Genomic DNA, 14,785 nt, shown 5'->3' with positions numbered 1-14,785 from the left:
AGAACCATTAACAAGCCAGAATACAACCAGCAGCGTGGATATGGGAGGGAGATGAGGGCCAGAGCAGGGCTCCCTCTCCCAGGCTTGGGTGCCTGCAGGAAGAGCTCCTAGACTTCCTGCTACTGTTTTTGTTCTTTAGCTTTCTAGAGATGACAGCAGGCTACATAGAGGGCAAGAGAATCAAGAGCAATTCTTCCACCTGGCAGTCATGTCAGTTGTGGGCTGGGGTGTGGTTAGGTCCTGTCCTTTCTCATGAGGATGCTTTTAGGGTTTCAAGTCCCAACCTACTTTCCTCATTGTTCACTGATGGCTGCTTGGCCATTGTGGCAAAGCCAAAGTGTATTAGTTTTTTGTTGCTTCTATTCCTTCCACAGATTGATTCTGGAAGAAAATGGCAGTAGGGTCAAAACAGATGTGGGGAGTATAAATATTCTGAAAAAGGAACAAACCAACAAAGTGCTCCAAAGAAAAGAGATCCCAAAGGCATCAAGAACCTGGGTTACCTTAAGTTACGGTAAGGCACCCTGGAGGGGTAACAGAAATACCAAATCCCCTCATTCTTAAAAATATACTCATTTCTAAATTATTTTTAAAAAAAACAATCTAGTCAAGCTTCTGCTCCGGAAAAAAAGAGCCTAACCTATAAGCTACTGGCCTCCATGGCAACAGCTGCTTCCTTTCCCAGAGTGAAGCCATTCCCACAAGAGCTGAGCAATGGGGTGTCTCTTCAGCAGAGCAAAGCGTGCTCAGCAAGGGCCAGGGAGGCTGTTCTTAGTGAGGTGACAGGGTAGTTCACCCTGGGGGCAGAAGCAGCTCCCTAGCAGGCTAGAAGGATGCCTGAAAACCAAGGGGCCTGACGTAGTCATCTCAGAAGTGCTCGGATATAAGGTAAAGAAGGTGGCCCCCGTCCCTTTCAGACCCTTGGTCCTCCCAGACAGGGCCTATCAGTTCTCTGGATGCTGGAGCAGGGGCTCAGCCAACAGCAGCAGTGAGGGCTGACCCACGGAGCAGGGCTGCACAGATGGGGAGACAGGGTGTTCAGTACCCCAACTCCCCAAGGGTCCTGTCAGTCTCGATGGGTTGACTGGTGGCCAAGCTGCCGGTCATCATAAGTGCTATAGCGCTTGACATGGATGCGGCGGACACGATCCCGAAGTTCAAAGGTTTCCTCATCTTCACTGGGAGTGGCCTGGCTGCGGCTACGGCTTGTTGCCTCCAATAGGGAGTTGTCGGGGACTCGGGGGGTCTCATAGAGTAAGACATTAAGTGTTTCCTCATAGATTCGGGCCTCTGGGAATTCCACCTGGGTTAAAAGGAACAAAAGAACTGAATGAAGTTTCATCCCAGCAGGAGTATGTGATCCCCTTGGAGAAAGTCAGCTCCATCCCATTTGGCTATGCCTGGCTGCCTCACAGGGTGACAGCTCTCTTAGTTATCTCTCAGTTAAATCCCTGCCACGTACCTGGCACTGGTGTTACTGCAGAGGCTCAGCCCAAAGGCTAGGTCAGAAAGGAGAACCAAACTGCCATTTTCACCATGCTGTACTGTATTTTCTCTTTAGGCACTTGCTTTGCACGAGGCAGACCTGGATCTAGTCCCCAATGCCCATAAGGTCTGAAAACCTTGCTAGGAATGACCCCTTAGCACAGAGTCAGGAGTAAGCACTGAGCACTGCAGGATGTGGTCCATCTAAATTCCTTCAATGCCTCTGCCCCCCCCCCAAGAATGGTCTCCTTTTCATGACTGTTAATTTTTTTTTTCTTTTTTTTTTTTGGTTTTTGGGTCACACCCGGCAATGCTCAGGGCTACTCCTGGCTCTGTGCTCAGAAATCACTCCTGACAGGCACGGGGGACCATATGGGATGCCAGGATTTGAACCACCATCTATCCTGGGATCGACTACTTGCAAGGCAAATGCCACTGTGTATCTCTCCAGCCCCCTCATGGCTGTTAAATTCAACCCATGTCGCCAATGTGGAAGGAAGGGATTTGATGGTTTAAATGGCACATGTAAAGTTAGACAAATGAAAAGCAGTGGAGTCAAAATTTACACCTGTGTTGGGCCTAGGACAACTCCAAGGACCTGGGTTTTCCTACCACACTTAGCTACTCTCTGCTGGACAACAGCCCCTGCTGAAAGCTAATGGGAGTGAATGGGTCCCTTGCCTGGTGCTAATTTCATCCTTGTCTAGCACAGTCACAGGAGTTTGGGGAAGGCATTTGGAGCCGTGTCAGCAAGTATCCCCCTATGCCGTTTACCTTGGTCTGCTTCTTCTCCGTGGCATACACAATGGAGGTGCAGCATACCTCAGCCAACTTCCGACCTTGGCCATAGAAGGACCAGCAGCAGATCTCATCTCCTAGGACATCCTTGAGGAAGAGCACACGGCCATTGAAGCGCAGCGAGAGCTTGTCAAATAGTTCGATGTTTTTTAGTAGGTGGTCATCAGAGTTACTGAAAAACCCATCAAAGGTGGCCGGAGAGACAGCACATGATTAAAATACTTCCTTTGTATATGGCTGACCCAGACTCAATCCCTGGCACCACATACTGACTGGGTCACTCCGAGTAATGATCACTGTGCACTGATAGATATGATCCCCCAAATCACCAAACATCCCATGAGCCACCTGGGAATGAAGTATCAGCACAAAATAGGATGCAGGCTCGAGCTGCCCTTCTCTTCAAAATTATAAGACCAGAGGGTCACTAGGCACCCCATGGAAAAGGACTGTTGTGTGGTCTGCAGTAAAGGACTTTCAGTTTTCAGTTGATGCTGAGAACCCTGAGAGGGAGGTCTCCTTCCATTAGGCCTGCAGCGAAGAAACCTGAATTGCTCTAGGGGAGACCTTGACAACTGTTGGTCCATAGGACCTCAGCCTTTAGCCTCCTGCATCTACCCAAGTGCTCTGCTCAGAGGACACTGGGGACTAAGTGGAATTAAGAACTCTTGTAAGGTATGAAGGCTGCCTTAGGGGGAATCCTGGACCACTGGCTGCCAGCAACTCTATTCCACCCCATCAGACAATGCTGGGGAAACCCCTGGCACATTGTCTGTGTGTTAAGTTAGAGCTACATGTTCAGTCTGGCCCAGAGCACAGGGTCCTGTGCCAGGTTCCAAATGCCTCGATCCTGAATTTTCTTCTACTTTTTTGTTCCATTCAGACACTCAACCATGTGTACAAGTACCTTCCCCTGGGTCTGCCACCCAATTTCCTCACTGGTGGCTCAGCCCTTTCAGCCCATTCACTCCCACCCTACTGACATCCACCCTACCTGGTGTACGAATATTTGTTGTTGCTCCTGTTGTACAGCAGCTTCACCACAGGCTGTGAGGGAGGAGAGTGTGAGGGCTGGGCCAGGACACCCCTCAACCCCTTTCCCATCTCCTGCCAGAGCCCTCAGGGATTCCTTAGAGGCCCCAGTACCTTGGTGGAAGATTCAATGAGAGTCTCCTCCTCCTTCAGAGATGTGATAATGGGGATGTTGCACACGGGCTGGTATGAGTCCTTCTTGTCCTGAGTGACACACACAGCTACAAATCTTTTGCGCATTTCTACTTGCCACACTTAGCCAGCACTCCCCAGGAGCTGCCATTGCCCCATTGCCAAGGTCACCTTGTGCTCACTGAACAGGAAGACCCAGCTGGCAAGCACACTCCCATTTCCAGAAAATATCACATCAGCTACTGCAGCCATCTGTTACATACACTAGCAGCAGAATGCAGTCATCTGCTTGAGCCGCCAGCTTTCCCACCATCTCAGCCTGAGCAAGGCCAGGTGGTTATCGAATTAGGTTTGGACTCAGCAACCATCCAGTCTCCCTGGAACCAATCCCTTAGATAAGTCCCTGCCCCACCTTGACCTCTTACCTGCAGGGCAGCCTGGCACATGTCCACCAGCCCCTGAATGAGGTAATATTTTGCTTCAGCCATCAATTCCTTGATTTCTTGCCGGTTTTGAGGAAGGACGATGGTGTCATCACGGAGGTAATTCAAAATGGTGCCAAAGTGCTTTCCACATCTGTCTATGAGGATCCAGCCTAGGGATTCAGACAGGCCCCAGGGAGTTAATTTTAGCCTCCTGGTAGTCTGGAAGCAGTCCAGGGTCACCTGACAAGCCAGGTAGCAAGTGGCACTGAAAGGAGCACTTAAGCACAGAGCCCACACCCCAGGATAACTAAGTGGGACAAAGCCTCTAGTCCGGAAGGCCCAAGCTACTCTTCCTTTCATGCCCAATCAAAACATGTGAGTCTACTGAAATTGGCCCTCCAGGCTCAGGTCTAGACTCAGGAGTGCTTTGGATGTCTCCTGGCAACATACAACATTTCAGGCCCTGCATGCCTGTGCCTGCTGCCATCACCACCATGGCTGTTCCTAGCAGGGCTGAATCATGTGTGCATATCAAAAAAGATATGTCATTTCCCTAGAAATTTCAGACACAGGGCTAGAGAGATGGCTCAAAGGGCTAGAGCACATCCTTTGTATATAGGAGGCCTGGGGTTGAAACCCTGATCCACTGGGAGCAAATCTCAAATACAGAGCCAGGTATATCCCCAAACCAAAAGCCAAAGAAAATCCATAAATGCTCACTTTTCCTTTCCTTTCTCCTTTGTATTTGGGCCATATTTGCTGTGTTCAGAACTTATGGCTCAATGCTCAGGGATCATTCCTCAGGCCCAGAAAGACCTTATGGGTTGCTGGGGATCAAACCTAGTCACTCGTGCAAACAGAGCCATCCATACCTACTATCTCTCTGGCCCAAATTCTTTCTTTTTTTGGTCACACCCAACGGCGCTCAGTGTTTACTTCTGGCTCTGCACTCAGAAGTCACTGCTGGCAGGGCCAGGGGACCATAGGGGATGCCGTGATTCAAACTATCGTCCTTCCTGGATCAGCTGTTTGCAAGGCAAACACCCTATTGCTGTACTATCTCTCTGGCCCCTCTTCCTTTCAATGTATAATTTCAAAGACTTTTGAAGTTCTATGAAGTACTTTGGGGAACAGGAAAATTAAATAATCTATAGTCTAGATCAGCTAGACTAGACCAAAGCCTTGACTCTTGGTCCTTTCTCAGAACTTTCTCATCGTTCTCCTCACACTTGGCAAGACCCCCTCTCACCTTCTTTGTCAGTCAGCACCTCCATGCGCCCACTGAACATGGCCTTGAGCATGGTGTCCTGCCGGGTGAGTGCCCGCACCGTAGTGTAGTACAAGGAGCCGCCCACATTGAGCTGAACGTATTTGTTGCCCAGGCCACCTCCTTTGAAGCCACTTAGCTTGGGCTTTGCCCCCGAGGGGGGGCACAGACAGGTATCCCCTGACATCTCCCGCTGCAGGTAGATCACCACACGGCAACAGGTGTGTCTGGAAGGCTCCGCCGTGGTGGGAAGGTCACAAGGATGTGGCCAGTGGAAGCCAGAGTCACATACTCTTGACACTGTGGGCAAAAGACAGGAGAGAAGACAACAGTTAGAAAAGGCAGAGGCAAGGCCTCAGTCAGGAAGACTATTATAGTGAACTGGACTATCCAGTCCACTCCAACAGAGGCCCAAGACACCCAAACAGTGAATGCACCAAGTAGCAGCAAGCAAAAATCAAACCAAACCAAAACAAAAAACCCAACATTTCCATTGTCCTTTATGGTACCAGGAAGCAGAAGGGGACACACAGCTTCACCTTTACCACCTCTCCAAGATGAGGCCCTAGAGGTATTGGCCTCAGAAAAGACTGTGGTTTTGAACCTTGGCACCACCAGGAGAAAAAAAAAAGACATCAATGTTCCCAAGATGCAGCTCTGCTCTGATTGGGGAAGGATGACAAGCCAAACCTAGCAAAGGAGAGCCTGAAGGAGAAAGGGTGGGCAAGGCATAGTCCCTGCTAGGAAAACCCCACAGTCAAGTTCCAATTACTTCCTTCTCAAGCATTCCAAAATCCCAGACATGCTACCAATCTACTAGAAACCTGGCCAATCAATCAGTTTCTTGGGAGCTGGAAGGACAGGATGTACTTCCTTTGTGAGAGTTTCAAGCACAAGAGGCACAGCATCAGTGCTTACTCTCAGTACCACTTGGGGCCAGGCTCCAGGAAAGTGAGAACAAGCAGTTTCCAGAGCTAGGAATGAGCCAGGCAGGAGGGAAGTTGGCCAGTATTCTTGGCGGTCACCACCAGGGCTTCAGCCAGGATTTCCTGACCTTCCCTTTTCTTAGCTCCAGTCCTGTCCTAAGTTCCTGAAATTGTCACCATTTTTCCAGGCTAGAACAACTGGAGGATGGCTATTTTTTGCTTTTTCCGGAGAGCAGATCCAGCCCTATCTCTTCAATGGCAACCACCAAACTTGGGAGAAAGAGTTAGAAAAGGCCAGATTCTGATTCTCAAAACAACAAAGTGAGTTGGAAATGAATACTCTCACGGGAGTCAGAGGAAGGAGTAAGGAGAACAAAGGAGGGTAAAGCCAGTCCAACCCTCATAATTTTAATTCTATATTACATGTGCTCACTTTCAAAAGAATCACTAAGAGTGAAGACAAAATAACAGCACCAACTGTTACATGTTTACTGTGTTCCAAAGACATCTAGTCATTAATTAGCTCATTTTATTCTCTCAGCTATAAAATAACATTGAGGGTCTGTCTACTAAACTAAGCAGTAGGGAGAAAGATAAAAAGATTTGACCTTGCTTTCAAAGAGTTCAAAGAAGGCTCATATTGTTAGCAAGAATAAAAATGAGCTTGTGGGGACCGGAGCGGTGGCACAGGGTGTAAGCCGTAAGGCATCTGCCTTGCGTGCGCTAGCTTAGTACGGACTGTGGTTCGATCCCTCAGCATCCCATTTGCCACCCCCACCAAAAAAAGAAACAGCAATGGGGCCAGAGAGATAGCATGGAGATAAGGCGTTTGTTTGCCTTGCATGCAGAAGGAGGGTGGTTCGAATCCCATATGGTCCCTCGTGCCTGCCAGGAGCGATTTCTGAGCATAGAGCCAGGAGAAACCCCTGAGTGCTGCCTGGAGTGACCTCCTCCCCCCCCCCAAATAAAAAAAGCATTCCATATGGTCCCGCAAACCAGGAGCAATTTCAGAGCACATAGCCAGGAGTAACCCCTAAATGACAGCGGGTGTGGCCCAAAAACCAAAAAAAAAGAGCTTTTATTAATTGTGTCCCTGCCAAATTCCAGGGGATAAGATGAGGTGGATAAGTCATGATCATATGGGGCTTATATTCTAGTGCAGGGGTGGTGAACAAGTTCGACACAAAGAGCCAAAATTTTAAACTCGGGCCCGGAGAGATAGCACAGCTGCGTTTGCCTTGCAAGCAGCCGATCCAGGACCAAAGGTGGTTGGTTCGAATCCCGGTGTCCCATATGGTCCCCCGTGCCTGCCAGGAGTCACCCCTGAGCACTGCCGGGTGTGGCCCAAAACACACACACACACACACACACAAAAAGATGCCCACATTTAAAAAAAAATTTTAAACTGTGAGAGTCAGAGAGCCACACCATGCAGTGACCTGCCAAAATAGACAAACACTCACACAAAAGCATATAATTGTAACAATAATATATTAAACACATTGCATTTTGCCATTTTGAGTGAAGGTAAAAATCCTGTTCACCACCCCTGTTCTAGTGGGTGAATACAGGCAATGAACAGGAAATAAATTAATAAGCCAAAAATTCAAAAAGGTAAAAAATATAAAAAGAGGGGCCGGAGAGATAGCACAGCGGTGTTTGCCTTGCAAGCAGCCAACTCAGGACCTAAGGTGGTTGGTTCGAATCCCGGTGTCCTATATGATCCCCCGTGTCTGCCAGGAGCTATTTCTGAGCAGATAGCCAGGAGTAACCCCTGAGCATTGCCAGGTGTGGCCCAAAATTTAAAAAAAAAAATAAAAAGAAATTCCAGAAGGTGGGAGAGAGGAGAGAGAGGAGAGAGGAGAGAGAGAGAGAGAGAGAGAGAGAGAGAGAGAGAGAGAGAGAGAGAGAGAGAGAGAGAGAGAGAGAGAGAGAGTATAAACATTGAAAAGAGGCTGACTAAAGACCAGGAAAATCCTCTTTGTGAAGAGAGAGAGAGAGAGAGAGAGAGTATAAACATTGAAAAGAGACTGACTAAAGACCAGGAAAATCCTCTTTGTGAAGAGAGAGAGAGAGAGAGAGAGAGAGTATAAACATTGAAAAGAGGCTGACTAAAGACCAGGAAAATCCTCTTTGTGAAGGTCACATTCCATTTGACGTTTGAAAGAACATTCCAGAGAGGTAGAAGAGTAAATGTAAAATTCCTGGAGGGAAGTGTGAGTTTTAGGGGCAGAAATCAGACCAAGATGGAGAGAGCAGAGAAAAAAAGCATAGAGAAAGTTGGGGTAGGGATTAGAAATAGTATAGTGGATAGATTGCTTGTCTTACACATGGTCAACCTAGGCTTGAGCCTCAGCATCCCATCGGTCCTGAGTGCCCATCTGGTGTAAAGCTAGGAGTAAGCCCTGATCACTGCTGAGTGTGCCCTCCTCCCACCACAACCCCTCAATAAAGGCCAGGGAAGGAAGAGGCAAGATCATATTAAAAATTTTAAATTTTAGCGGCGTTTGCCTTGCAAGCAGCCGATCCAGGACCAAAGGTGGTTGGTTCGAATCTCGGTGTCCCATATGGTCCCCCGTGCCTGCCAGGAGCTATTTCTGAGCAGACAGCCAGGAGTAACCCCTGAGCACCGCTGGGTGTGGCCCAAAAACCAAAAAAAAAAAAAAAAAAAAACACAAACAAATGTATAAAAAAGAAAGGGCCCGGAGAGATAGCACATCGGCTTGCCTGGCAAGCAGCCGATCCAGGACCAAAGGTGGTTGGTTCGAATCTCTGTGTCCCATATGGTCCCCCGTGCCTGCCAGGAGCTATTTCTGAGCAGACAGCCAGGAGTAACCCCTGAGCGCTGCTGGGTGTGGCCCAAAAACCAAAAAAAAAAAATTTTTTTTAATTTTATACTGCTTGCAATGGGAAGTGACTGGAGTATATAAAGTAGGGATGGATGACTAGAGTTACTTATATTTTGAATAAAATGGGGCTGAAACAATAAGACAAAGGGTAGGGTTTCTGCCTTGCATGCAATGGGCTGAGTTTGATTCCTAGCACCTCACATGGACCCTTGGGCCTGTCAGGAATGATCCCTGAGCACAGAGCCAGGAATAACACCTCTGGGTGTGAACCCAACATCCCTCTCCCTAAAAAGTAAAATAAAATGGCTGCTATGTAGAGAAGGGCACACAGAGAAGTGGGAAAAGAGGAAGCAGCAGTCTGGACAAGAGAAGAGGAAAACAAAGGCTTCTAGTTGGGTTTACAAAGACATAAAGAAAGGAAAAGTTCTTCAATCACCACCACATTGCAGAAGTTTATAACTATTCATCACCTAAATGCAATCCAGAAGCAATCAATGCACACGTTTCTCAAGTGCAATGTAAAGCACTCCTCTATATTACAGTATTTCATATATGACCGTTGGTTAAATTGAAGTCATCCCTGGAGTGATTTAAGCAGATTCCTTGGACGAGAGTCCCAGGAAAGGTCAAAGCAGGTGCGGTGTGACCATGGGACAGACCATCTGCAGCAGGGATCAGGGATGATTCCCCCCCCCAGCCCCCCCCAGTCCTGCCACATTGCCCAATCGATTACACCCCAACAACACGATCTATACTGACCTCCTTCTCCTATCCCCCAAAAGAAAGACCAACCCCTTAGTAAGTTTCAGCAAGTTCCCCCAAGTATTTTGTGTCTTGCTCCGATTTCCCCAGGGACAAAAGGGCGCGCACATACCTAGTCTGCCAGGGCAAAGAGACCCCAAGACAAGGCGGCTGCCAGCAAACAGACCCAGGGCTCATCTAGTCATTTTCGACAAAGCAGCTGCCCGGAGCCCCTGGGCGACGTCAGCGCCAATTCCTCCCAGATCACAGGGTCACAGAATCCGGAGCAGGTGACGCCCCCAGAGTAATTCCAGGGAGAAAGAAGTTTCCATTGACGGCTGGAGCACGCTTCCTTCCGGGCTTTGTAAGTGGACAGGGGCTATTTGGGATGCCTGGGGCGCGGGGCGTAATCAGCCTTTACGGGACAGTTAGGGGGCACCCGCCAATGCACACCCCCCCCACAGGCGGTGGGGAGGTTGTGTGTGTGTGTGTGTGTGTGTGTGTGTCTGAAGTCAAGGTTGGCCTCCTGGGTGTGTGTGTACACGGTGGGAGTCGTTGGCTTCGTGTGTGTGTGTGTGTGTGTGTGTGTGTGTGTGTGTGTGTGTGTGTGTGTGTGTGTGTGTGTGAGAGAGAGAGAGAGAGAGAGAGAGATCTGGAAAAAAATCTAGCAAGCCACCTGTGTGTGTGTGTAGGCAGTAGGGAGAAGTGAAGGTTGGCCTCCTAGGTGTGTGTGCGTGGTGTGTGTGTGCGTGGTGTGTGTGTGCGTGGTGTGTGTGTGTGTGTGTGTGTGTGTGTGTGTACACGGTGGGGAGGAGTCGAGGTTGGCTTCCTGGGTGTGTGATTTGGAAAAAAATCTAGCAAGCCACCTGTGTGTGTGTGTGCGTGTGCGTGTGCGTGTGTGTGTGGTGTGTTGTGAGAGATCAGAAAAAAAATCTAGCAAGCCACCTACGTGTGTGTATGTGAGAGACAGAGAGAGACAGAGAGACAGAGACAGAGACAGAGAGACAGACAGAGACAGAGAGAGAGAGACAGAGAGAGAGAGAGACCTGGGAAAAAAATCTAGCAAGACCCAAATCCTCTGTGGCCAGTATCATTTCCTCCAATCCCCAAGAACCGAAAAACCCTCCCCAGGAGGACTTGGGGTGCTCAGCTCCTAGACACTCCTTTCCTTTCCTTTCCTCCGCGACTGGGCCGGGCTCTGCGTCTCGATCCCGAGCCCGATCATCCCTGACCCCGAAGGCGGCGGCGAACCCTCCCGTTCCCGCTCCCGCCCCCGCCATCCCGGGCTGGCCTCACCTCTCAGCTGGGTTGCAAGCCGACGCGGCGCAGCTCCAGGGCGGGTGGCGGAGGCCGTCGGCTGCAGCTGGCCCGCAATCCCGGGCTCTGAGCTCACAGCCTCGCCCGCCGACTCCGCCCACCGCCGCAGCCCGCCCTCGCGGGTGCACGAGCCCGAGCCCGGAAGGCGCGGCTGGCCCCCGGCCCAATCAGAAGAGAGGGCGGATCGCGCGCTCCTTCCGGGAGCCTGGCCTGAGCGCAAAGGCTTCTGGATCTTGTAGGCGTCGACGCCTCCCAGCGGGCCTCTGTTTCCCAGGAGGCTCTGCGAGAAGGAGGGAAGTGCTTCCCGGGTCAAGCAGTGACGTGCAGGGTAAACAGGCCTGGTAGCCGTGGCAGCGGTTGGGGCGGGCGGGTTGCCTGTGGTCCAAGTTGTTCAACGCGAGCTGCTTGCGGACTTGGGCTTGGGCCGCAGGTCGCTGCCACGACGGGGCCGGAAGGTAGGTAAGTAGGGAGGGAGGGAGGGAATGACGGACCGGTTGGGGATGCATTTGGACTCGAGGACCGGACAGGTTCGCCCTCTGGGGGGAAAGAAAGGCAGTTCCCGGCCCGAAAGCAACGTGGGAGCTAGTTGCACACCCAGCTGGGGCCTGGAACTTGAGGAGGCCATTCGGATCTCTCGGTGAGCTTCGGAGGAAACTCCTACGGGGAGTGCCACGTTCTGCAGTGCTCAGACTAGTTCAGAAGTTGACATAGGGGGCCGGAGAGATAGCATGAAGGTAAGGCGTTTGCTTTGCATGCTAAAGGACGGTGGTTCGAATCCCGGCATCCCATATGGTTCCCTGAGCCTGCCAGGAGCGATTTCTGAGCGCAGAGCCAGGAGGAACCCCTGAGCATCACCGGGTGTGACTCAAGAAAAAATATAAAGAGGTTGACATAGGTAAAGACGGCAGAGGTCCCGTGGCCCCTGCGTTCCTTTCCCCGCACCTCTGGGAAAAGGAAATCGGCTCGCTTGCGGCACCAGTCGTGGACCTGGGAGTCCCAGGGAGGCGGTGAGCGCCAACTTTCTAGAGTTCAGGGAGCTCCAGCAGGCGTGGATAAGGTCCGAGTCAACCCTGGATCCTCCCTCCGTGCTCCTTCCCTGACTTCCCTGGCCGGATCCGCGCCTGCTTCCACCTAGCCACGGGTTCAAGCCTCTGTCAACTTTCCTGGCTTCTTCCTCCGCCCCATTCATTTTTATTTTTCTAAGTCTCAGTCGCTTCCTGAACAACTGTGATCATGATCGGAACCCGTCTTTTAGCCGATTTTGACTCCTTATGGCGATCACAGGCATTAACCCTCCGTCCATTTTGCCCACCACCACCACCACACACTTTTAGTGTCAGTTACCTACGGTCACTCTGCTAGGTGCTTGGAGGCAGGTGATGGAGGCGCTCTTATCTGAAATCCAAGCCCAGCCCCTTAACTTTCTTTGTTTTTAATTTGTTTGTTTGCTTTGGAACAACCTCCCACGATGCTCAGGGTTTACTCCTGGCTCTGCACTCTGGAATTACTCCTTGCTGGGCCTGGGTGGACCATATGGCACGCTGGGATCGAACCTGTGTCACCCTACCCACTATAGTTACTGTCTCTTCATCCTTCCCTTATTTTTCTGATCTCGACCCAGTGTCCTGCTCCCAACGCTTCAGCCACACCAGTCTCTCTCTCTCTAGGGCATGGTTTTAGTGTCTTTGGGCCTTAGGAAATTCATGCATGCTGTTCTCTCTAGGATGCAGCTGTGCTTTCACGGAAACACATAGCACAGCATTTAGGTCGAGGCTTAAGCATCAGTTTCCCAAAAGGCTTTTATTCCTACACATCCCCACGATGAATGACATGCTTTCCTTTTTATCTAGAGGTGGATGGGCTGGGGGTCCACATCGTGCAGTGCTCCCATATGGTTCCCATTTGTTGAGGATATAGCTGGCATTTGATGCATTGTCAGGCATGCACCTTTCCCCAGTACTAACCCTCCAGCCTTTCCTCTGACTTTAATCACACATTTTAATTAATTAATTTATGGTTTTGGGTCATACTTGCTGGCATTCAGGGGTTACTCCTGGCTCCGTGCTCAGAGATCATCCCTGGCAGACTCGGGGGACCATATGGGATACCCGGGATTGAACATGGGTCCATCCCAGGTTGACTGCATGTAAGGCAAACACCCTACCGCTGTGCTATTACTCTGCCCCCTAATCACAAATTTTGATTGTTTACTATATTGCCAGAGACCTGGAATGAAACTCATTAAAGCATTAAAACATTTTCTTCCATATCTTCAGAACCCAGTAGACGTTTCTCAGTAAAAGCGCCTGTGGAAAAGGAGTAGAAGTTGAAGCAGATGTTTGCACCCTCAGGTTGAGGCTTTCTAGATCCAGTTAACTGGTAGGTGTTAAATCTTCAGACTCTATTTTTTTTTTTGGAAGGGGGGGGGGGCGTGTTTTTTGCTATACTTGGTGGTGTTCAGGAGTTACTCCTGGCTCTGGCTCAAAAATCACTCCTGGCAGGCTCAGGGGACCATGTGGGATACTGGGAATTGAACCCGGATCTGTCCTGGGATGGCCACATGCAAGGCAAATGCCCTAATACTGTGCTATCGCTCTGACCCCAAGTCTTCAGACTCTTAAATGTAAGTAGAACTAACTAGAAGACATCTTTTTTCATGAAGGTGTCTATTGTGAGGAAAGATTGCTCACACAAAATTGATCTTGTGTGGAAGCCTGAAGGATAAGAGTGTTTTAAAATGAAGAGACTAGCCTGCTTATAAGGGAGTCCAGTGCCTCATGCATCATAGCCATATGCCTATAGACATATACTAATTGGTCCATGGAATAGAATGTGATTAATTTTTCCTTTAAATCTTTTTCTTTTTTTTTTTTTTTCTTTTCTTTCTTTCTTTCCTTTTTGGGGGGTGGTCAGGTCTCATTTATACAATGTACCAACACCTATGCCTTCACCATTGTATACTTCCCACCATCAGTGTCCCCAGTTTCCCTCCCCCCAGCCTGCCACTTTGGCAGACACCTCTTTCTCTTTCTCTCACTCTCCTTCCCCACCCCCACTTTTTCCTTTTAGGCACTGTGATTTGCAATATTTTTACTGATGAGGTCAAATTGTATTATAATATCACTTTACCTCCTTTGAGCACCCAGTTCTTGTTCAGAGTGATCATTTCCAACTATCACTGTCATAGTGGCCCCTTTGCTTTTGCTCTCCTAATTGCACTCCACCCTCTTTGTAGCAAGTTTTCTACCGTGGACTAGTTGAGTCCTTCCTTAAAATCAGAGGTCTGAGGCCATAGAGTTAGTCCCACTTGTCTTGCCTGGGGCTGGCTGTGGCAGTTAGAACATGGTTTTCTGAGGGAAAGAGGGAGTGGGGGATAAAAAGGAAAATGAAAAACTAGTCCACATATATTAAGTAAATTGAGGCCTTTTGAAATAATTCCCATTTGTTTCTCATATGTTATATCTCAATCAGTTGGTATTTTCCTTTCCCCTAGGGGAGGGGCTTGAATTTGGATTTAAATAAATTGAAGGCAGGAGAGCTGAGCTGGGGCTGTTACCTTGGCTTGTGGTTCCATTTGTTGGAGCGACTGGCTTGTGGGTAAACAGCTTGCAGTGTTAATTTTTTGTCTATTTCCTCAATAATCTGTGTGGATTATTTATTGCTGAGAATAATCAAAGTACCATCTTTTCCTGTACTCCTTGGATAAGGGATATAGGATATCCCTTTCTCTTTTGGGAACTTTGGGATAACCAAACCTCAACCCAACTCCCAAAGAACGTCTCTTTACACACAGATGCTCCAGGCAGTCACTCC

At 49.4% G+C, this 14,785-nt stretch overlaps 2 protein-coding genes across 2 annotated transcripts in view; one reads left to right on the top strand and one right to left on the bottom strand.

Moving 5' to 3' along the window:
• Positions 1-14,785, top strand: part of PIGS (phosphatidylinositol glycan anchor biosynthesis class S) — a 1,033,024-nt gene that overhangs the window by 293,107 nt on the left and 725,132 nt on the right. The gene's annotated exons all lie outside the window — the stretch shown is intronic.
• TNFAIP1 (TNF alpha induced protein 1) lies at positions 626-11,152 on the bottom strand. Its single transcript, XM_049772655.1, has 7 exons — positions 10,952-11,152; positions 5,122-5,439; positions 3,873-4,042; positions 3,430-3,519; positions 3,278-3,330; positions 2,260-2,455; positions 626-1,303 (listed from the first exon to the last, which is right to left on the bottom strand). Exons 2-7 carry the CDS (start codon positions 5,324-5,326, stop codon positions 1,067-1,069), a joined length of 951 nt encoding a protein of 316 aa, XP_049628612.1. The 5' UTR covers positions 5,327-5,439; positions 10,952-11,152; the 3' UTR covers positions 626-1,066.

This window comes from Suncus etruscus, chromosome 1 (genome assembly GCF_024139225.1).
Source record: "Suncus etruscus isolate mSunEtr1 chromosome 1, mSunEtr1.pri.cur, whole genome shotgun sequence".
Lineage (NCBI taxonomy): Eukaryota > Metazoa > Chordata > Mammalia > Eulipotyphla > Soricidae > Suncus > Suncus etruscus.
This window is presented reverse-complemented; position numbering and strand designations above follow the sequence as displayed.